The sequence below is a fragment of the Lathamus discolor genome, chromosome 18 (assembly GCF_037157495.1).
Source record: "Lathamus discolor isolate bLatDis1 chromosome 18, bLatDis1.hap1, whole genome shotgun sequence".
In the NCBI taxonomy this organism is placed as follows: domain Eukaryota; kingdom Metazoa; phylum Chordata; class Aves; order Psittaciformes; family Psittacidae; genus Lathamus; species Lathamus discolor.
The window spans coordinates 6445078-6465467 of record NC_088901.1 but is presented as its reverse complement, the minus strand read 5'-3'; the positions used below and the strand labels follow the sequence as shown (position 1 = coordinate 6465467).

General features: G+C 52.2%; 1 protein-coding gene and 2 non-coding genes across 7 annotated transcripts in view; all 3 read left to right on the top strand.

Annotated features, from left to right (window-relative positions):
• The window catches only part of PHACTR4 (phosphatase and actin regulator 4), a 51917-nt gene extending 36961 nt beyond the window's left edge, over positions 1-14956 (top strand). For all 5 annotated transcript variants that reach the window (XM_065697466.1, XM_065697467.1, XM_065697468.1 and 2 more), the window contains 12 exons: positions 951-1127; positions 1559-1639; positions 3218-3373; positions 3502-3840; positions 8198-8789; positions 9365-9588; positions 9998-10148; positions 10694-10749; positions 11600-11661; positions 12419-12556; positions 13221-13297; positions 13805-14956. In XM_065697466.1, the coding sequence (XP_065553538.1) occupies positions 951-1127; positions 1559-1639; positions 3218-3373; positions 3502-3840; positions 8198-8789; positions 9365-9588; positions 9998-10148; positions 10694-10749; positions 11600-11661; positions 12419-12556; positions 13221-13297; positions 13805-13820 (2069 nt within the window). In that variant the 3' untranslated portion in view covers positions 13821-14956. The remainder of the gene's footprint in view (positions 1-950; positions 1128-1558; positions 1640-3217; positions 3374-3501; positions 3841-8197; positions 8790-9364; positions 9589-9997; positions 10149-10693; positions 10750-11599; positions 11662-12418; positions 12557-13220; positions 13298-13804) is intronic.
• Positions 14957-15852: 896 nt separating this feature from the next.
• Positions 15853-16057, top strand: LOC136023524 (small nucleolar RNA SNORA73 family). Its single transcript, XR_010616626.1, has one exon. It is a non-coding gene; the product is annotated as a small nucleolar RNA SNORA73 family (small nucleolar RNA).
• A 1408-nt stretch (positions 16058-17465) lies between these two features.
• LOC136023513 (small nucleolar RNA SNORA73 family) lies at positions 17466-17670 on the top strand. Its single transcript, XR_010616616.1, has one exon. It is a non-coding gene; the product is annotated as a small nucleolar RNA SNORA73 family (small nucleolar RNA).
• The last annotated feature ends 2720 nt before the right edge of the window (positions 17671-20390 follow it).

Here is a 20390-nt window from a genome sequence, read left to right as displayed (position 1 = left end):
GAAGCTGCACAAGTGCAGTTTGTGTCGGGGTGTTTGGCAGCACTGCAGCATGGGGCTGGAGGAAGCCTCCAGGCTCTGTTCCCTATAGACCCTGTTTCCATGGAGTTCTGCTGCACAGCTTGGTTGCTCCTGGCTTCGGTGGTGCTGATCCCAAAGGATTCTTGCTCTGTAAACTTAAGCCCATGAAGAAGGGCTTCGCTTAGGTTAATACATGATACATGTCTTTGCAGGCATTGCTAGATTCTGCTGATTGTGTTTGATCCTGTCCCATCAGGGCAGAACTGACAGCCCCCAGTGCTTTGGGCTCTGCTTCTGCTTCACAAGCTCGTTCTTTCTGAGCTCTCGTCGTTGCATCAAGCTGCTTGGGTTTGGTGCGTGTCCCTTCCACCTCCATGTCCTCCTTGTGTTGATCTCCGGAGACCTGGAGTGCAGTGGGTGGAGCGCAGGCCTGTATTGTGTTGCTTTCCTGTGTAGTTGTTGCTCTTGGCCAGCTTTGCTGGCCTTATTTATAGAGGGGAAAACTCAGAGGTGAAGTTGGAATGGGGCTGGCAGTTGCAGTGTGTGGAGACAGTGCTGCGAGTCGGCTCTGCAGCCTGGAAGGGATTTGTGTTTGTGTAATTACTTGTGTCTAGCACCAGTTGCTTCCAGCTGAAGATGAGAAACTGCAGCAAAGTGCTTTGTGTTCCTGGGGCGAAGCTGCGACACTGCCAACTTCAACTAATCCTGGCTTCATTAGAAAGCCTCTTAGCAGTTCCCCTTTGCACCATTAACATTGGAAACCCCACTCCCGTCACCCCGTGCTAATGTGTAATGCTGATGGGTTACGTGAAGGCATGGAGTCCTGCTCCCTTCTTTGCATGAGCGTGTGCCCCCGTTTCCCAGCGTGCTGGTGGGAGATAGCAGCTCCTGTCTGCAGCACAAAGGTAACCTCTTTCCTTTTTCCCGTGCAGCTGAAGAGGTGGATCACACCCCAACCGATGCCAGCATGGGGGTAGATGTTTTGGAATCGGGTGACACCACACCTCCTACGAAGAGGAAAAGCAAGTTCTCAAGCTTTGGCAAGATCTTTAAGCCCTGGAAGTGGAGGAAAAAGAAAAGCAGTGACAAATTTAAGGAGACCTCGGAAGGTAGAGTCATTGGGGCTGGGTGGGAGCCCCTCTCTCTGCTTGGGAAAGCCGCCATCAGCCGTCTAGCAGGTGAGAAGGGCTTGCTGTCACAAGCCTGAGTGCCTGACACATGGAGGAGCCGCAGTGTGGCTTGAGTGCTGGGCTGGCACCTGCAGTCGCTGCAGAAACACCTTGCCATGGAGCGGTAGTTTCAGACAAATAAATGCCTTCCTTGCAAGGAACCTCCCCAGGCAGCTGTGGGGAGGGAGGCTTTGCTCCAGCATCACAATCGAGTGTGAAGTGCAGGCCTGGACGTGCAGTCCCTCCTCCCTCCTCTTAATCCATGGAGAAAGGAAAGGGCAATTTGAAGCCCTTTTCTTTCCTCCAGAGGATCCCTTTAGAAAAGGCTCTCCCCGACCTTCCAGCTTACCCTGTTTTCAATTTACTGTCAGTTTTAGAACGAAAGATCTCTATGCGAAAGCCAAGAGAGGAGCTGGTAAAAAGAGGGGTTCTGTTGGAAGACCCTGAGCAGGGTGAGTCTGCAAATGAACTTCTCCTGTCTATGTTCTGTGTCACTGATCTTCCTTTGGCAAAGCCTCACCATTGCAATCGCTCTTTTGGGGAGACGTATTTCAGGGCTCTTCGCTAATGTGGTTCCTGTCTGTCTTGTCCTTGTCTGACTTCTGTAACTGGCAAGGAAGGCAGCCCCTAGTCAGTTAGGGGAAGAAAATGTGATGCCTGTGCTGGATAACATCCTGTCTGCTGCCAGCAGGGAGGGTGTTCCGTGTGTCACTTCCCCTCCTGTTCCTCTTTTACATGTCCTGCTCCAGCTGCCTTGTCTTGTCCTGCTAAGCTCCTCTGTCACACTCACACTCAGCATCTCCAGCTTGTTCTGCTCACACTCTTTAACTGCTATGGGAGAGGTGCTGACCTCACAGCTCAGGTCTAGAGGCCTCAGGCTTAGAAGAAGAAACCAGTTGATGACTTCGGAGCTGCCTGGGTAGGGGCCTTTCCTCAAGGAGTTATAGACAAGATTCTCTGTGGTATACAAGGACATGCAGGGACAGGCCAAGGGGAATGGCTTTAACCTGCCAGAGGGGAGACTGAGATGGGCTCTTAGGCAGAAGCTCTTCCCCATGAGGGTGCTGAGGCGCTGGCACAGGGTGCCCACAGAAGCTGTGGCTGCCCCATCCCTGGCAGTGCTCAAGGCCAGGTTGGACACAGGGGCTTGGAGCAAGCTGCTCCAGTGGAAGGGGTCCCTGCCCGTGGCAGGGGTTGGAGCTGGAGGAGCTTTAAGGTCCCTTCCAACCCAGCCAACACCAAGCTATTCTATGGTCTGTTGTCAGTCACAGCTAAGTTTGCCCTGCTCAAAGAAGTCTCATCCCCTTTTCTGTCATCTCTGATGTCTCTGAGTTGGGGCCACTCTGCCAAAATAACATCTTGGCCAGGCCTGGCTGCATGTTGGGCGATGTGGGTACAAGGCAGAAGGCAGGAAGCTGTGGGGGAATGGCAGCCCATTTCTCTGGGTGGCAGCATGGCCTTTGGCTTGGAGCAGTGTGGAATTGCCCCTCAAAAGGCACACCGCAGAGGCAGTTTTGACCTAATACAAACTTCAGCATTCTTCTAAGAATGATGCAAAGTGGGAAAGCGGAGGTGGAAAAAGTGGTTTTCAGTGCAAACCACCAGAAGGAAAACTGAGAGGAAGGGAAATAGAGATGCTTCAACTAATTTTAAGGCTTCCTCAAAATCTGTTCCTGCACGTCCAGTAGATTACTTGCCTAGTGCTGGGATTTGTATTGCAGCAGGGGATTTGTGACTGCTCTGTAATGGTGGGGAGATGGAAAAGGCATCCTGGTCTTAAATGCAGTAGCAAGGTGGTAGATTAAGAGGCTGCTGAAGAAGAAGAACACTTGATGGGATGCGATATTGTACTGTTTGGTTTGTGGAATGCAATCAAGGGCTCTCAGCTTCAGCTGGCTCATGTTGCTGTTGCAGAAGAGAGACTGAAGGCCTGGACTGATGGTGGTTCAGTCAGCTCAGCTGTTCTCTCCTCCATCTCCTGCTTTCTGAGTGCTTTCTGTTTGCTTCTCTTCCCTCCCATCCCCTTGCAGATGGGGAAGAATCAGACAAGCTGAACGCACCCGCACTGAAGAATGGCCACACAGTCCCAATCGGTGGTCCCGGGCTTTGTAACCAGGAGGAGGAGGCCACAAAGCCATCCAACCTTAGGAAGCCTGTGCCAGCTGAGGAGCCAAAGAACAGGCAGGGTAAGAAACCAGATGTGTGTGAAATCAGTTGCTTCACATTCTCCCAACACCCGTTTTAACTCTCATTTGATTCTTCCCACCGTCTCTGGGCTCTCCAGTCTCTTAAACCAATCTGTCTCACTCTGCAGGCTCCTCCAGCAGCCACTCTGGACCCGAACTGGAACCACCTCAGGAGCCCTATGTTCCCAGGCAGCCTCTGCTTCCTCCCAAAAGACCTCCCTCCACATCCCAAGAGGCAAATGAAGCACAGGCAAAGGATCCAGTGCCTGCCTCCTCCACCACAGCCCCTGCTGCAGCAAAGACAGTCAATTCCAGTGCTGCCCCATCCCCAGCCCCCAGGACTCTGCCCCCTGCTCTTGCCAGTGCCAACACTACTGCTCCCATGAGCACAACCAGCACAGCTCCTGCCAAACAGCCGCCTGTCCCCCCTCCCAAACCTGTCAACAGAAACAGCAACTCAGTAATAGGTGAGTGCATCCATAACCTGGTGTTTGTGCCCTGGGATCATTGAATCCCAGCCTGGTTTGGGTGGGAAGGGTCCTTAAAGGTCCTCCAGCTCCAACCCCTGCCACGGGCAGGGACATCTTCCACTGAAGCAGCTTGCTCCAGGCCCCTGTGTCCAGCCTGGCCTTGAGCACTGCCAGGGATGGGGCAGCCACAGCTCCTCTGCAGTGCTTGCTCTGAGGGTCTCTTCCCTTTGTAAAGGAAGATTTTTAGGATGATGTGGATCGGTGGATGGGGTTTCTGCTTTGTGAGCCTGTGGTCAGTGAGAATTGATGCTTTCAGCTGCTCTTTGCAAAATACACCCAAGAAAGCCACCAAAAACTCCACTTCATGCCAAACCATGGCTGTTATGGCTATCACTGCTGGGCCATGTGGTTTCCACTTGGAGGCCAGGAGCTGGCAGGGGTAATTCCAACTTCCCTGCTTATACTCAGACTCCTTTGTCAAGGTCTGTGGTTAGGGTATTGCCATGTTAGTCTTGTCCTTAAATCCTGGCCTATGGGTATATCAGCTCAACTGTGATTTGAGCTGAATCTTACCCCTTAAAGAATGAAATGCCTTTATCTTTTCATAAAGATGGAAAGCAAATGAGACAACTTGCATCCAGTTCATGTTTCCCAGACCAGCTCCTCATCTTTGGATTGGATTGTCAATGTATGGACTGGGACAGAGGTCAGTCAGGTCTGCACTGTTATCACAGAAACTGGAGGCGTTCCCAGGTGTGGTTTGGGTTGCAGTAGTAGGTTGTGTGCAAGTTCCTATCTGAAGTAGCCTTTCAGTATGAGCTGCGTGTCTGTTGTGTTTGGAGCTTCTTGCTCTAGCCGGTTTTGCAAGTGACCTTGATCCCGAGTTGAACACTCCTGTATGCCAGACCAGCTCGATCAGTCTGACCATGCCTGAGTCCTCCATGAAATACCTGCTTGTTTTCTTTAAGCTGCCTGCACACAGCACAGATGGCATTTGAAATGCCCCGCTGCTCATTGCAGAGGTACTTGTGGAACAGAGACTGAGGCTGGAGACAGCAGTCTATCAGACTCGGAGCCAGCCTCTGCCTCTCCCCAGCAGTACAGGGCTGGGCTCAGTGCACCTTTGGCTGCAGGGGAGGAGAGGAGAGCAGCCAGCCCCTCTTTTGTCTCCTGCAGGAGAATGCAGCTGCAGAGAGGGGCAGGATGGAGCTGTAACTACAGCACATGTGCAGTCGTTGCTGTGCAAGCTTTGTTTTGCTGCTGTGGATAACCAGCAGCAGTGGAATCGGCTTTGTGAGTTCTCTGCAGGTCTTTGATGTGTGCTCTCACTTGGACATGTGTGTATTTTAGTGCTGCTATTAAAACCTAAGGCAGGGGAGGACTGTCAATGTGCAGATCGCCCCTTTGTTCCCTAGTGGTAAGATGCTCCCTTATGTTCATTCTCTGAGCAGTTCTGGTGCCTGATGCAGTAGCTGAAAATAAGGCTCAGGAAACACTTTGGGGAAGTGGGAATTTAATCAGCATCAGCTTGGAAAAGCAAGCAGAGCGAGTGGTGCTGGCTGGGGACTTGGTGGCAGCCTGGTGCTTGGTGCCATGGAAGGGTTTCAGGAGCCACTGTTAGTGCCAGGTGCTGGATCTGGCCATGGTGGCACGTCACCAGACGTGGTACCAGCTGGTGCACTGGGTTTATCACACCAAAGGGAGACAGGCTGGCTGGGAGGATGCTCTGAGCCCTTTTCTGTCTCTTCCTTCCACCAGCTACTTGGTCCCTGTGATTACCCAAAGGTGGCTCGAGCCTGGTGCTGCCAGGCTTCAAGTGCTGCTGAGGAGATACTGGAGTCCCTCTGGGCTGCAGTGGATGAGAGCTGAGGGCACTCGGTGTTTTGCACAATCTTGCCCTTAATCTTCAAGGGGGAGGTCTGAAAATGCCAAACATCCCAAAAATGCACCCACCTCTCTGCAGCTCTGCAGCCTTATCTCGGTCACACTCCCTGCTCGCAGCACCCTCTTGTGGTGTCTGAGACTGCGGACTCCTCCCAGCGCTGTGCTGGGGCCTCACCACTGTGTGCCCATCACAGGTGAAATGTGCAGGAAATCCTCTTCAAGCAGGTGGGCAAAACCTTTCCAAGCCCAAGAGGCTGCTGACAGGGGAATGTTGAAGGCTATAAACTCCTAAAGCAAGAGTAGTCTTCACTGGAGTCACTTCCCTAGGAGCCAAGGGGTGTTTGAGATTGCCTGCTGCAGGCAGCTTCCATGATACCCCTCAGTCTCCATTTCTCCCTCTGTCCTCCATCACACACTAGATAAACTCTCTTGGGTATGTGTGGAAGTTTGCGGTTGCAGAGAGATTTCCTTGGGGCTTAAGGAGCAGAGTACAGAGGGAGTAGAGCAGAAACCTCACGCTGAAACAGGCAGCAAGGTGTCCTTGGGCTGGGGCTGGCAGATGAATGGGAATGGGAAGAGCACGTTGCTGCCGGCAGTCCTGCTGACTTTGGCCTTTGAGTAAAAAGTGTTTCATGTGCAAGGGAGCTGTTAACATGACTGGAGGCTGGGGTGTCCTGGTTGTCTCGCATTCCTTTGCAAACTGATGCTGTAAATATAGCCATAAAGTGCCCTACATACCTGCATTCCTTGGCTGAGGAGCTTTGCTGGTCTGGGTGAGCTCCATCTGCTGTCACTTGAGGGCTGGTGCTTTTTCTCCTTCTCAAAAGCACCAGGATGCACAGACCCCTCCCAGCTGGCTTGTTTCTGGCTCCTCTCCCAAGTCTTACCTTTGCTGCAGGAAGGACAAACTAGAGGCTTGCAACCTGGTTGTTTCTGGCACTGTGTTCTAGCAGAGAAGCAGAATCACAGAATCCCAAGGGTTGGAAGGGACCTCAAAAGATCATCTAGTCCAACCCCCCTGCAAGAGCAGGGTAACCTACAGTACATCACACAGGAACTTGTCCAGGCGGGCCTTGAATATCTCCAGTGTAGGAGACTCCACAACCCCCCTGGGCAACCTGTTCCAGTGCTCTGTCACTCTTACAGTAAAGAAGTTCTTCCTGATGTTAACGTGGAACTTCCTATGCTCCAGTTTACACCCATTGCCCCTTGTCCTATCACTGGATATCACTGAAAAAAGCCTAGCTCCATCATCCTGACACCTACCCTTTACATATTTGTAAACATTGATGAGGTCACCCCTCAGTCTCCTCTTCTCCAAGCTAAAGAGACCCAGCTCCCTCAGCCTCTCCTCATAAGAGAGATGTTCCACTCCCTTAATCATCTTTGTGGCTCTGCGCTGGACTCCTTCAAGCAATTCCCTGTCCTTCTTGAACAGAGGGGCCCAGAACTGGACGCAATATTCCAGATGCGGCCTCACCAAGGCTGAGTAGAGGGGAAGGAGAACCTCTCTTGACCTAATAACCACTCCCTTTCTAATGCACCCTAAGATGCCATTTGCCTTCTTGGCCACAAGAGCACATTGCTGGCTCATGGTCATCCTCCTATCCACCAGGACCCCCTGGTCCCTTTCCCCTTTGCTACTTTCCAGCAGGTCAACCCCCAACCTGTACTGGTACATGGGGTTGTTCTTCCCCAGATGCAAGACTCTACACTTGCCCTTGTTAAATTTCATCAAGTTTCTCCCCGCCCAACTCTCCAGCCTGTCCAGGTCTCGCTGAATGGCAGCACAGTCCTCTGCTGTGTCAGCCACTCCTCCCAGTTTTGTGTCATCAGCAAACTTGCTGAGGGTGCACTCAGTTCCCTCATCCAGGTCATTGATGAAAATATTAAACAGCACCGGTCCCAGCACCGACCCCTGAGGAACTCCACTAGTCACAGACCTCCAGCTAGATTCTGCGCCATTGACCGCAACTCTCTGCCTTCTTCCTTTCAACCGGTTCTCGATCCACCTCACTACTTGATCGTCAAGCCCACACTTCTTTAGCTTATCTATGAGGATGCTGTGGGAGACAGTATCAAATGCCTTACTGAAATCAAGAAAAACTACATCTACCGCTCTACCATCATCCCTCCACCTAGTCACTTCCTCATAGAAGGCTATAAGGTTGGTCATACATGACTTCCCCCTCATAAAACCATGTTGGCTGTTCTTAATGACCCCCTCATCCTTGATATGCCTAGTGATGGAGTCAAGAATAAGTTGTTCCATCATCTTTCCAGGGATGGAGGTAAGGCTGACCGGTCTGTAATTACCCGGGTCCTCCTTCTTGCCCTTCTTACAGATTGGTGTGACCTTTGCAGTATGGACCAAGGCTCTGAGTGCTTTGCTGTGCTTATTCCACACTGGTGAAGGATGTCTGGGAAATGCCCTGTTAAATATAGTGGCTTTTATGGTTTTTCTTTGCAGCTGAGCTTTCTCAAGCAATGAACAGTGGTACAAGCTTGTCCAAGCCTTCCCCTCCTCTCCCACCGAAGAGAGGCCTCCTGCCTGCCACCACCATGCTAGAGGCAGCTGTCACCTCCAAGCCCCTGAGCGATAGGACAGTGACAACAAACCGCCCTGCACTGACACCGATGCACGTCACCCCTGCCTACCCACCACCATCCCCTTCACCACCACTGCCCACACACATCCCCCCTGAACCTCCACGTATGCCCTTGCCTGCCTCCACCCCTGTGCTGGACCCTCCACGCTCCCTGGACCTGCCCAAAGAGACTCCTCCTCCTCCTCCTCCTCCTGAAGAGTTCAGGTCCTTGGAAGCAATGAAGAGGACGGCAGAGCAAGGGTTTGGTGACCCTCACGTGCTGCCTCGCCTGCCCCCAATCCCACTGCACATCCGGATCCAGCAGGCTCTGGCCAGCCCTCTGCCTGTCACCCCGCCCGCAGAGGGCTCACACAGGGCTCACTCGCTGCTCTTTGAGAGTGATGGCTTTGGAGAAGACAATGGCACCCTGGGCAGGACGAGGTCTCTGCCTGTCACCATCGAGATGCTGAAAGTGTGAGTACTGGCAGGAAGCATCATCCTGCATGGGGGTCACGCTGGTGGTGACCCACGTCACATCCCTGCTCTGTGGGGCTGTGATGGTGAGGAGGCTTGTGGGCACGGCTGGTTTCTTCTCTGGTTTCTTGCAACAGCGTAGAAACCATTTTGGCTGTTGGAGTCTGTGTTTCGGGCTCTTGGGGGCCAGTGCATCTTCCCCATGGAATTAACCTTTGTCCTGGGAGTTTTTTGCTCCCAAAGGGAAATGGGTTCCAGAGCACAAACGCAGGCTGATGCCAGGAATCCGGGCCTGGCCTCTCTTTAATTGCACCGAGACAAAACAAGGGCCTGGATTCCAAGCATTTGTGGCCTTGCTTAGCCTTTTATTTTGCAAAACAAGAAGAACTGCCTTGTGTTACAACAGAGCTGAACCTGCAAGTCCCAAAGATTGGGGGGTGAGGGGGCTGTCTGGTTCTCCAAAGGACCTGCCTCTGCATTTCCTCTCCCTGCACTTTGGAGAGAGGGAATGGTGCAGGATCCTGGGGTGGCATCTCTGGGTGCATGTCGAGATGTAATAGTGTGCTTCTCGTTAGTCCAGACGATGAGGAAGAGGAAGAAGATGACCAGGAAGAGGAACAGAATTTGGGTTCTCGTGTATATATTGGAGAGGTGCCATCTGTCACAGTCATCCCCAAACTGGTACCCCAGGTTCTGCCAGAGGAGCAGGAAGGAGATGAAGGGATGAGCGACTCTGACTCGGAGGGGCCCATCCTGTATAAAGATGATGAGGATGAGGAAGAAGATGAAAGCCATAACAGTAAGGCTTTGACATTGCAGCTGCCTTTTTATCTCTGCTGAGCTCATATCTGCTGGACTGAGATGTGGTATCAAAGAGCTCGTTCTCACAGTGCTTCAAAGCAGATGCTCTGGGTTTCATGATGCACCACATGTCCCCTTCCTCACTTTTTCAAAGGCTTTAGAGCCAAACCTGTGTCACCAGCTCATGTGCTGTGATGCACCCCCTCCAGTTGCAGATGGCTTGCACTGTCCCACCCCTTCAGGTGAGCATGTGGGCATCAGGCAGGAATGCTGGCAGTGACCAGCTCTGGAGCTCTGGAGTGCAGAGTGTGCAAAGTCCAGCTTCAGGGGAGAGGGCACATGGCTGCTATTGCTGTGCTCAGGCACTGCAGGCTTCAGTCCCATCCCATTGCTCTTCCTCCCCACAGGCACGCTGGCTAACAAAGTGAAGAGGAAAGACACTCTGGCTATAAAGCTGGGGAACACAACCACAGCACAGGAGGAGAAGATTGTCTTCCCTCGGAAGAGCAAGGAAGAGTGGAATGAAATTCGGCATCAGATTGGGACGACGCTGATCAGGTATGAAGGATGGAGGAGGGTGTTTGGTTTGAGCTGTTGGCATGCTGTGTGGGGGGTGGGATTGGACAAAGCTGTTGCTTTATCCAAGCAGCCTGTGCTGGAATGTGACAGGTGGTTGGGCACTGCTGCTGGATCAGGGCTGGGAGGCTCTTCCTCCTCAGTTAGGGAAGTTGGAAGTTCCTTCTGGAGCTGAGCAATATCCCCTGACTTTCCAGAGGTTAGATGGACTGGGAGAGGAGAATCTTGAGGACTACAGAAGCATCGCTGTCATAAAATAAGATGGTGTAGAAAGATGTGGGTAGGTGCAAGCTGAGTGCTGATGTTAGGTGGTAGATTAAGCTGGGGCTGCTGATGGTCCAGGCTGCGCTGCCTTCTCCTCTGAGCTTTCCAGAGGCACTTCCCAAACCTGTGCCTGTGGGTTTGAGTGGGAAACAGTGATCTCCACTGGTGAATGAGGGGGCTGAAGAGGCTTTCCAGTGCACCAAAACCAAGCAGTTGTGGTCTTCATCCCCTACTGATGATGCACTTGTCATGCTTCTCTTTAGGCGACTAAGTCAGAGACCGACAGCAGAGGAACTGGAGCAGAGGAACATACTTCAGCGTGAGTAATGCTTCTCCAGTGGTCCTGAGGGATAAAAGAGGTTTGCCTTTAACATCTTAGTCCAGGTGTACCTGGAATCTGCTTGAAAGGCAGTGATAGAGGATTGTGCTTTTATGTTGCTGTAGTAAAGCAGTTCCCCAGTGCTTTGATACCATCAGAAACCAGTTCTAGCTTAAATTCAGACCTTAGCAGTGGTATTGAGCAATACAGTTCAAAGCATCACATTCTAGAAAGTCTCCATGTCCCGTTCCTGACACCTCAGGGGAAAGCCTGTGAACTGGTTAAGACTGATGTTACCCAGCAGAACTGTGAAAGGTGTTTTTGTTTGGGCTGTGCTTGAATTTGTGGCCAGACATTACAGCATTGTATTGCAGGGTCCAAAAAGCAGCAGTTCATTGCTCAGGCTGTGGTGTTTCTCTTGGCCATACCTTGCTGTGCAAAAGCTTTAAATAAACATCTGGAGGAAAGGGAAATGTCAGTTCAGGAAGTTTCCATTTACAATATTTATCTGTGCTGTTACTCTCTTTCAACTATTAGTAGAGTAGCTTTGTGGGGAGCAGTCTGCAGTGTAGGTTGGCTGCATTTTGACAGTACAGCCATTAACATAGGGCTGGAGAGAATGACTCAGTTCTGATGTGGATGGACCCATATTGCCACTGTCAGTCAGGGGGTGTTGAGCTGGACTCTGCTCTCTACCTGTACTGAGCACAGATACACTACAGCAAGCTTTTGGGCACGGAGCTAATCCGATGTAGCTCAACGCTCTCCTTGTTTCAAGTCCAGAAAGTGCTTTTCAAAGCCTCTGATGCTTACAGGGAGGATGTATCGTTTATGTTTTTATCCTTGGCAGCGAAGAATGAAGCTGACCGTCAGGCTGAGAAGCGGGAGATCAAGCGCAGGCTCACCAGAAAGGTACTGCTGGCCCCATGCTGTGAGCACCATCTGGCAGAGCTGGCGGGGCTGGTGGTGGCCATGAGCATGGCATAGGTTCCTTGCTGGGGGGGAAGTCACGGGGCTCTTGTGTAAGTGTCCCCAGTGCCCTCAGGCTGCAGCGGCTTTGCAATGTGGAGCTGTCACCAATGGTGAGCCATTGGCACTGCAGCCCCGGTTGTGAGGGGTTGATCTGATGAGGTGAGAACTAAACTGGGTACCTGGCACTGGAAGCATTTGCTGGGGTCCTGGCTGTTCTAACACAGGACTTCAGTGGCCAAGACTCACACCAGCTTCCTCAAAGTCCATTTCTATAAAGTAACAGCAGAGTGGGAGAAGCTGAGCAGAGCAAGAGCTGCTTTTAGCATCCAAGTTACTTGGGGCTGTTCTTTGTGGCTGAGAACTTTCCAAGGGCTTGTGGGTGTGAAATGTGAGTGTTGCTATTGCTGAAGTGGGGAATGGGTGGCATACAGGGCTCTCACCCTGTTCCCAAAGCCCCTGGTGTCATCTTTCTCCTTAGCAATGTGGCCTTGGTTCTGCCCTTATGATCCAAGTGAGACGACACTTGCAGGAGGGTTTGTTTGTTCCCTTGCAGGCTGCGAGCAGGAGCTAGCAGTGCTGTGCTTTGGGCCCAGGGAGGGAACTGGGTTTAGTTTTGCTGGGAATGCTGAGTCCTGAACTGCTTTGTGGACAAGGCACAAACTCACTTTCTTTGTTCTTTGCTCTTGCTGGTGTTCAGCTTAGCCAAAGGCCTACAGTGGCAGAGCTGCAGGCCAGGAAGATCCTGAGGTTTAATGAATATGTGGAAGTAACAGATGCTCAAGACTATGACCGGCGAGCAGACAAGCCATGGACAAAGCTAACACCAGCCGACAAGGTAACAGGAGTCTGATGTCCCTAGGTGTGAGGAGGGGAGTTAGATCTGGGTGTTCCATGCAAAAGAATAGCAGCCAAGATTTGCTCTCTTCCTTTTGCTTCCTCTCTTCATCCACACCAAGCATCACCAGTGTCCCTTCACCCATGCGTGCAGTACCCAGCCCTGCTTCATGCCCCATCCATCGTGCTGTGGAGCCCACATGGGCATGGTCCACGTGCAGCATGGCCTCTGCTTCGGCTTCTCAGGGATACAAGAGGATGCAAGGTGCAGATCTTGGTCAGAGGAGTGCTCTTCCTTGCAGGCCTAGGCATAAAGCTGGCAGGGAAATCATCTGTTCTTGTCTTCCCTGGCCACTTGTGGGGACTGCGCAGCCATGGGTGTGGAGGAGGCTGGCCAGATGAAGTTCAGCCTGGTGTGAATGGACTGCAAATGCTGGGGTGGCTGCTGCAGGCTGAGCTCCTTCTTTTACCAAAGGAGGTGTGGGGCTCAGCCCTGTGTTATCAAAACTGCTCCTAAGTCCACACCACTGGAAGGTGATCAGCCCCAAGCAGGGGTGCTGGAGGTACAGCACCTTCCTGCCATGTGTGAGCTCATCTGAGGTGGAGAGAGGGTAATAGATGTATGGGTTAGCAGAAGATAAAAAGGATCTCTCCCTCTTTTGTAGGCTGCCATCCGGAAGGAGCTGAATGAGTTTAAGAGCTGTGAAATGGAAGTCCATGAGGACAGCAAGCAGTTCACGAGGTGAGAGCACCTTCCTCACTTATCTTCTGTCTCCTTCGGTGAGCTGTGATGGTAATGGCTTCAGTGAGGGCTGGGAGTTTAGACATAACTGAGTTGACTCTCTTTGGCCATTTGCAGTGCCTTGGTAACCATTTAACCTCAGTTCCAAGGATGACACTTGGATTCTTAAGTGAGACCTTGTAGCAGCCTTGCAATAGCTAAAGGGACTACAGGAAACCTGGAGAGGGGCTTTGGACAAGGGCCTGTAGGGACAGACCAAGGGGAATGGCTTGAACCTGCCAAAGGGGAGATGATGAGCTCTTAGGCAGAAGAGGGTGCTTGGGACACTGGAATGGGCTGAACAGAGAAGCTGTGGCTGCCCCATCCCTTACAGTGTTCAAAGCCGGGGTTGGAGCAAGCTGCTCTAGTGGAAGGTGTCCCTGCCCATGGCAGGGGTTGGAGCTGGATGAGCTTTAAGGTCCCTTCCAAACCAGGCTGGGATGTGATGATTTTTCACTTGGCTTTCAGGTACCATCGACCATAACCTTCCAAGAAGGGAGCAAGAGACCCGAAGAGGACCTGGAAGTTCTCTGCATCCCTCTCTGAGGCAATACAGCAAGGGTGGAACCTCGGCTCTTCCACGATTTGCCTTGAAATCCTCATCCAGAAAAGGGCTTTTGGCCAGGACAAGGGGAGTCCTGCCTGAACGTAGCATTTCACTGGAACAAACCTGTCTCACGTGCCATCAGGCTGGAATTGAACACTATACCTCGTGTGGCTCAGCAATACCCCTCTGCTCTGGGGCCAGCATCCCTGCCAGGGTGAACCAAGGGGTTCATTCCCCAGCCCCACTTCTCAGCCAGACGTCCTCCTTTTGGGAATGCAGTCCCTTCACTTCCCCCTCCTGACCAAGAGGAATGGGGAAAAGGCAGCTCTAGTGTTAGAAAGCTGAGGAATGGAGAGTGGATGTGCTATAGGAAGCACATGTGTATATTAGCTGTGTACAGAGATTCCTGTGCAGATGCTGACCTGGCATGGGATTGGGAATGTTAATGGTTTTCCTTGCGTCTCCGTCGTGTCCTTCATGTCCTCAATCACTACTGACCAACGGTTCATTGTCCTGGAAGGGAATTGTATAGAGATTAACATATGCTGCATCTTTTTGTACAAAAAACAAGACAACCCCCCCCCAGTTTAAATGTATAAACCATTCCCTCCCCTGCCGTGATGTTAACACATTGTCTTGAGCTGTCTAAGCTTGGTTAACAGAGTCCAGAACCAGGAACTGATTGTTGCCTTCTAAAAACGTTTTATTGTGGGGAGGCTGTGAATCGGTGCTTTTTAATGTGGTTTTAGTGTGTTTTCACCCAAATGAGGGTGAAATTTGCCTTTGCTCCTTTTCATCCCTTCGGAAACGTCATCATTTCACCGTATGAATGGAAGAGAGAAGAGGCTTAACAAGCATCATGTACAAAACCTAACCCCCCTGTGAGGGAGGATGGAGGAAGGACTCCCCTTTGCCCCTCAGGCTGCCGTTACACCACAGGAGATGCTCTCTTCCCCTCACAGCTGCTCCTGTCCCGCACGCCTGTCGATCGAAGTCACGGCATTGTCATCGGCCTCCTCCTCCTCCACAGATTTTAATTACGGAATAAAAGTATTTTAGGAGTCTTTTATAAACCACTTTCCCCTCTGTGTTCCATAGGGAAAGAGGAGCGGGGCGAGCGTGAGCCCCGCCCCCGCGGCGCCTCCTCACCGCGCATGCGCCAACACCTATGTTCCCCCTCCCCCCCCTTCCCCTGCGCGCATGAGCGGTTTGGCCCCGCCCCTAGCACCCTATAAATAGCGCTGCGCGGCGGCGCTCGGCCTCTTTCGGCGGAGCGCAGCGGCGGTGAGTGCGGTTCGGGGCGTTCTCTCAATCCTTTTGCTCTGAGCTCTTTGTTCTTCTCCTTCCCGTGTGCTGTGGGGCTCCTATGGCTGCCTGCGGCTGGCTCTAGGAGGGCAGCGGCGCTCCGTGCCTGCTAGCGAGAGGCCTTCAGTGCGAGCCAGGCCCTGCTGACCCCCTCGCTGTGCCCGCGCGGGGCCGGCGCGGCTGTCGTTGCGTTGGGTCATCCGGAGGGGGGAAGCCGCGGCGCAGGCGTTGTGAGCTCTGAGCGGTCTGTGGGGCTCGTGTGGGGGAGAAAGCAAAACATTCCGTAATGCCTTTCTAGAGATGCGTTAAGGACACTGGGATACGCGTTCAGTGTTTGCCATTAACTCCGTGTTCTTGTTTGGTTGAATTTACGACCCTGAGACGTTTTTCTTTGCCTGTTTCTTAGGCTTGATCATTAGGAATTAATAATTAGTTTCATAGAATCATAGAGTTTGGGTTGGAAAAGACCTTAAGATCATCCAGTTCCAACCCCCTGCCATGGGCAGGGACACCTCACACTAAACCAGGGCACCCAGGGCTCTGTCCAACCTGGCCTTGAACACTGCCAGGGATGGAGCACTCACAACCTCCCTGGGCAACCCATTCCAGTGCTTTCCAGAGCAGGGCGGGTGGCTGGGGCTGGAAGGTGTGGGTGAGCTTCAACCCAACGTGGGCATCCGGAGAAGTCGCTCTCTCCAGGCTCTGTCCGTGTGGCGCATGGGAGCGTAGGTCCCCGGGCCTGTGACGTATGGTCCCGTTCCACGCCGTTGGAGAACAAGCTGGGCCTCGAGCCTGCAGCCTGCATATTCCTACTGCTTCTCTGAGCCCTTGGGCATTGACAGAGGAGATAAACCATGCAGGAAACAAGCCCCATGCTCTGCATGGCCTGGGGGGTGCATGGCAGGGGGAACACATAAGAGTGAACACTTAAAATGCCTTTTCTTTTTGTTTCCAGTTCTAAACTGAAGAAGTTTGAGAGTGGAGCACTGCCTTAGAAGGTGATTGTGATGTTGTATCGTTACATGGTTCTCTTTGATAGTTGGTATTTTAAATGTGCTGGAGCTACCCAAGTGGCTTATGGAAACAATTGGATTGACTTAAAGTAGGTGACTTCTGATGCCGACTGTAAACTGGATTGGAAGGTGACCTTAAACCCTGTCCAACCAGGCCTTGAACACTGTTGGGGATGGGGCAGCCACAGCTTCTGTGGGCACCCTGTGCCAGCGCCTCAGCACCCTCACAGGGAAGAACTTCCCTTGCTGTCCTGGGTTTACCAGGAGCAGTTTTTCTCCCTGTTAGTAGCTGGTGCAAGCTCTGGGTTTTGCCTTCCAGCCTGGGCAGAGAGCTGATAACACCGATTGGTTTTAATTGTTGCTCAGTAATGTTTATTCTGGCCAAGGACTTTGTGAGCCTCATGCTCTGCTGGGGACAAGGGGAGGCCGGGAGGAAGCAGAGACAGGACACCTGACCTAAGCTAGCCAAGGAGGTATTCCGTACCACAGCACGTCATGCCCAGGATGTAACCGGGAGTTACCCGGAAGGGCACGGCCTCTCTTCGGGGGGGTCGAACTCATTCGGTGGTGGTGTCGTATTCTTACCTTGTTATTTTCTCTTATCATTATTATCATTGGTGGTAGCAGCAGTGGTTTGTGTTATACCTTAGTTACTGGGCTGTTCTTACCTCAACCCGTGGGAGTTACATTCTCTCGATTCTCCTCCCCATCCCTCCAGGAGCGGGGAGGGTCGGGGCGGGGGAAAGGAAAGAAAGAGGGAGAGAAAGAAAAGCGGGGGGGGGGAGTGAGTGAACGAGCTGTGTGGGTTTAAACCACGACACTTGCTTAAGTTTGAACCCATTCCCCCTTGTCCTGTCCTTCCAGTCCCTGATGAAGGGTCCGGTTTTGAAGCCGTATTGGAGAGATGACATCTATTTCTGTTGCTGCAGCCTTTCTTAATCTTGTAGTCTCTATAGGCAATGAAATACCAGTTTAAGAAGCCCTAAGTCTCCAGATTCAGTGGGTTTCAACCAATGGGTTGGAGCTAGATCTTAAGGTCCTTTCCAACCCTATCTAGGCTATCCTATGATGTAATTGACTGGGGGACCACCTGGGCTGCACTTCCTCAGCTGCTCCTCACCATCTTACCCTCTTCCCTAAGGTGCTGCCGATGCTGCCCCATCCTGCTCTAGATGGCTCCTGACGTGAGTACCTGCTGTGGTGTGTGCCTGAGGAGCAGAGCAGGGCGGGTGGCCGGGGCTGGAAGGTGTGGGTGAGCTTCAACCCAACGTGGGCATCCGGAGAAGTCGCTCTCTCCAGGCTCTGTCCGTGTGGCGCATGGGAGCGTAGGCCCCCGGGCCTGTGACGTATGGTCCCGTTCCACGCCGTTGGAGAACAAGCTGGGCCTCGAGCCTGCAGCCTGCATATTCCTACTGCTTCTCTGAGCCCTTGGGCATTGACAGAGGAGATAAACCATGCAGGAAACAAGCCCCATGCTCTGCATGGCCTGGGGGGTGCATGGCAGGGGAAGAAGGGGGAACACGTGAACAAACACTTAAAATGCATTTTCTGTCTTTGTTTCCAGTTCGAGAGCGAAGCACCGCTTTAGAAGGTAATTGTGATGTTGTTGGTTGTGTTCTGTGGTTCTCATTAATAGTAGAGATTTGAAATGAGCTTGAGCTCATGAGTGGCTTATGGAAACAATGGGATTGGCTTAAAGTAGGTGATTTCTAATGCTGACTTTGTAGGGTGGGTTGGAAGGTGATCTTGAACCCTGTCCAGCCTGGCTTTGAACACTGTTGGGGATGGGGCAGCCACAGCTTCTCTGGGCACCCTGTGCCAGCACCTCAGCACCCTCACAGGGAAGAGCTTCTGCCCAAGAGCTCATCTCAGTCTCCCCTCCGGCAGGTTAAAGCCATTCCCCTTGGCCTGTCCCTACAGGCCCTTGTCCAGCTTCCTTGTTGGCCTCTTGTGTTACCCCCAAGCTGGATCAGGACTGCAGGAGGGATCTCCCCAGAGCCCAGCACATGGAGGGAGCGTGTTTCTGAGCTGTCAGCACACACTGATGGGTTATGTTAAACTCTTCTCGACCAACACCCCTTAAGTCCTTCCCTTAGGGGTTTTCTTTTAGTCCATTCTCTGCCGCAGTGCAGAGGAGGTGAGTTGTGTTTGTTTCTATGATCTTGGGGCTTTGCTTTTGTGCTACATGGAAATTGGGGAAGGAATGGAAACTCTCTTCTCACTTGCAGATACTGGTGATGGATTGCAATGAGCTGCTAAAAAAAAGAATCCATGTGTCTTATGGGAGAAGGTGGGTACATTGAGAACCAGCCAGATACTAGATGATGGCTGAGGCTGAGTTCACGTGGTAGCCACAGGGAGTGGGATGGCAGCAGCGAAAGGGTGTCTGCCTCTAGTGGCTTCCCATAGCACATGCTTTGTGCTGGGGACTGCCGATTAAATGGCTCCTGCTCTGTTGGAAGAGAGGGTGCAGGCAGGTTGGGTACCTGTAAGTGGGAGGGCTCCTCTCTGTGGGCTAGGACCTGCAGACCCCCATCCGCTGAGGGCTTGGGAGAGACTGCATTGAACTCCCATGTGTGGAGAGGGCGTCTGGGGAAGCTGATGCTGGAGGGGTGGATTCTGTGACGTGTGCTGGGCAGCAAGTTGTGCATGCACATAACTGGTAATAAAGGCCTCAAAATGGTGACTTGTAAACCTGTGTCTGGCTGCAGTAAAGAGCTAAATAAACATTAGTGTTTGTGCGTTTCTGTGAGGGGGATTCCCTTGGCAAGTCCCAGCATATGGAAGAAATTCCAGATGTGCCTGTTGGTGCTTCCCAGTTGGAGTTGGTTGGGATTCCTGTGTGCTACATACTGTCCACAGCAGTGGTGCAGACCCCCTTACGGGGTGGTTGGGCTGGGTTAGCAGCAGGGGACACCTTCAGTTTTGGGTCATCTGAGCTTTCTATCAGCCATGAAGGGCAAATGAAGACTTGAAGGCCACAGCTGTGACAACCCCTCTGGTCAGCGCTGCCCTAAGTGCAACACACACCCAAATGGTTAAAAGCTTCTTGCTTTACCGTTAAGGTAATTGTATATTAATTACAACAGCTGGACTCTATAGAGTCCTCAGCACCCTGAGCTCAAGTTGTGAGGGTGGATGTGATGCTGATGCACAAGTGATGCTGATTTTGGAACAAGTGGAATCTTTGAACCTTCGTTTGGATGTTCATGGCACAGACTACAAAATGCACTAGGAATGTCCCAATTACAATTGCCATGGTAATGGTTGGTTCAGTACCAGGAAACCTGGGGCCTGGTTTGACTCTTCCAAAGAGTCCATTTGGGTCAAATGTGGTGAAGGATTAACTTGGTTGCTCTTAAGACCCTGCCAACTGAAGGCCAAGGGGCTCATCAGTGATTGCTGTCATGACACTGGTCTATGGGTCTTCCAACTCCTAACAAAGCTCTTTAGTACTGTAAGTGAGCAAGGAGCAAGAGCAATGCCAGTGGCATCATTCCAGAGCCCAGCACCAGCTTTCTGTGCTCCGCAGTGGTACCACCGACACTGCAATCTATCCTTGATGTGGCACCTAAAGCTCCGTCTTTATACTGCCCTTCCATTGACTGTACTCGTGTCCCTGTGCATACTCTTGAGTGCCAGTGTCCAGCCCGTGCTTCAGCACCCAGGGGGCCAGGACACAGGAAGCTGGTGTTGGCATCAGTGCCTGGTGAGCTCTGCAGCAGTGCCACCAGCATGGCAATGGTTCAGTAAACATGGAACAGCAGCAGCACGGAGGATTGCAGGGCTTAAGAGCTCCAAAAGACCAAATAAACCCCAGAGCACTCACCCTGGTGAAGGCCAGGAACTAAATGAGGCACCTGATGAAACCTGGTGCCTCATACACCCCAGGTGAGACCCACAGTGAGGTTGGGCAGGGGTTGGGTGAAGTGGGAAAAGGGGTAAAAGGGGCAGGATGAGCAGTAGCTTCTTTACCGTTTCATGTCTGTAGCTCATGGAGGGTCAAAGAGAAAATGATCATGTTATAAAGCTCAAACAGGAGCACTTTCTCCAGGGCTACACCGGCTGCCTCAGGACTGTAAGAGGAAGGTGAAGACTCTGCTATGTATGGTCCAAGATACAGCACCACGGGTGTGCTTCTACCGGTCTCTTGTCCTGGCAGGTCAAGTGGCGTTTCAGGTGCAGACGA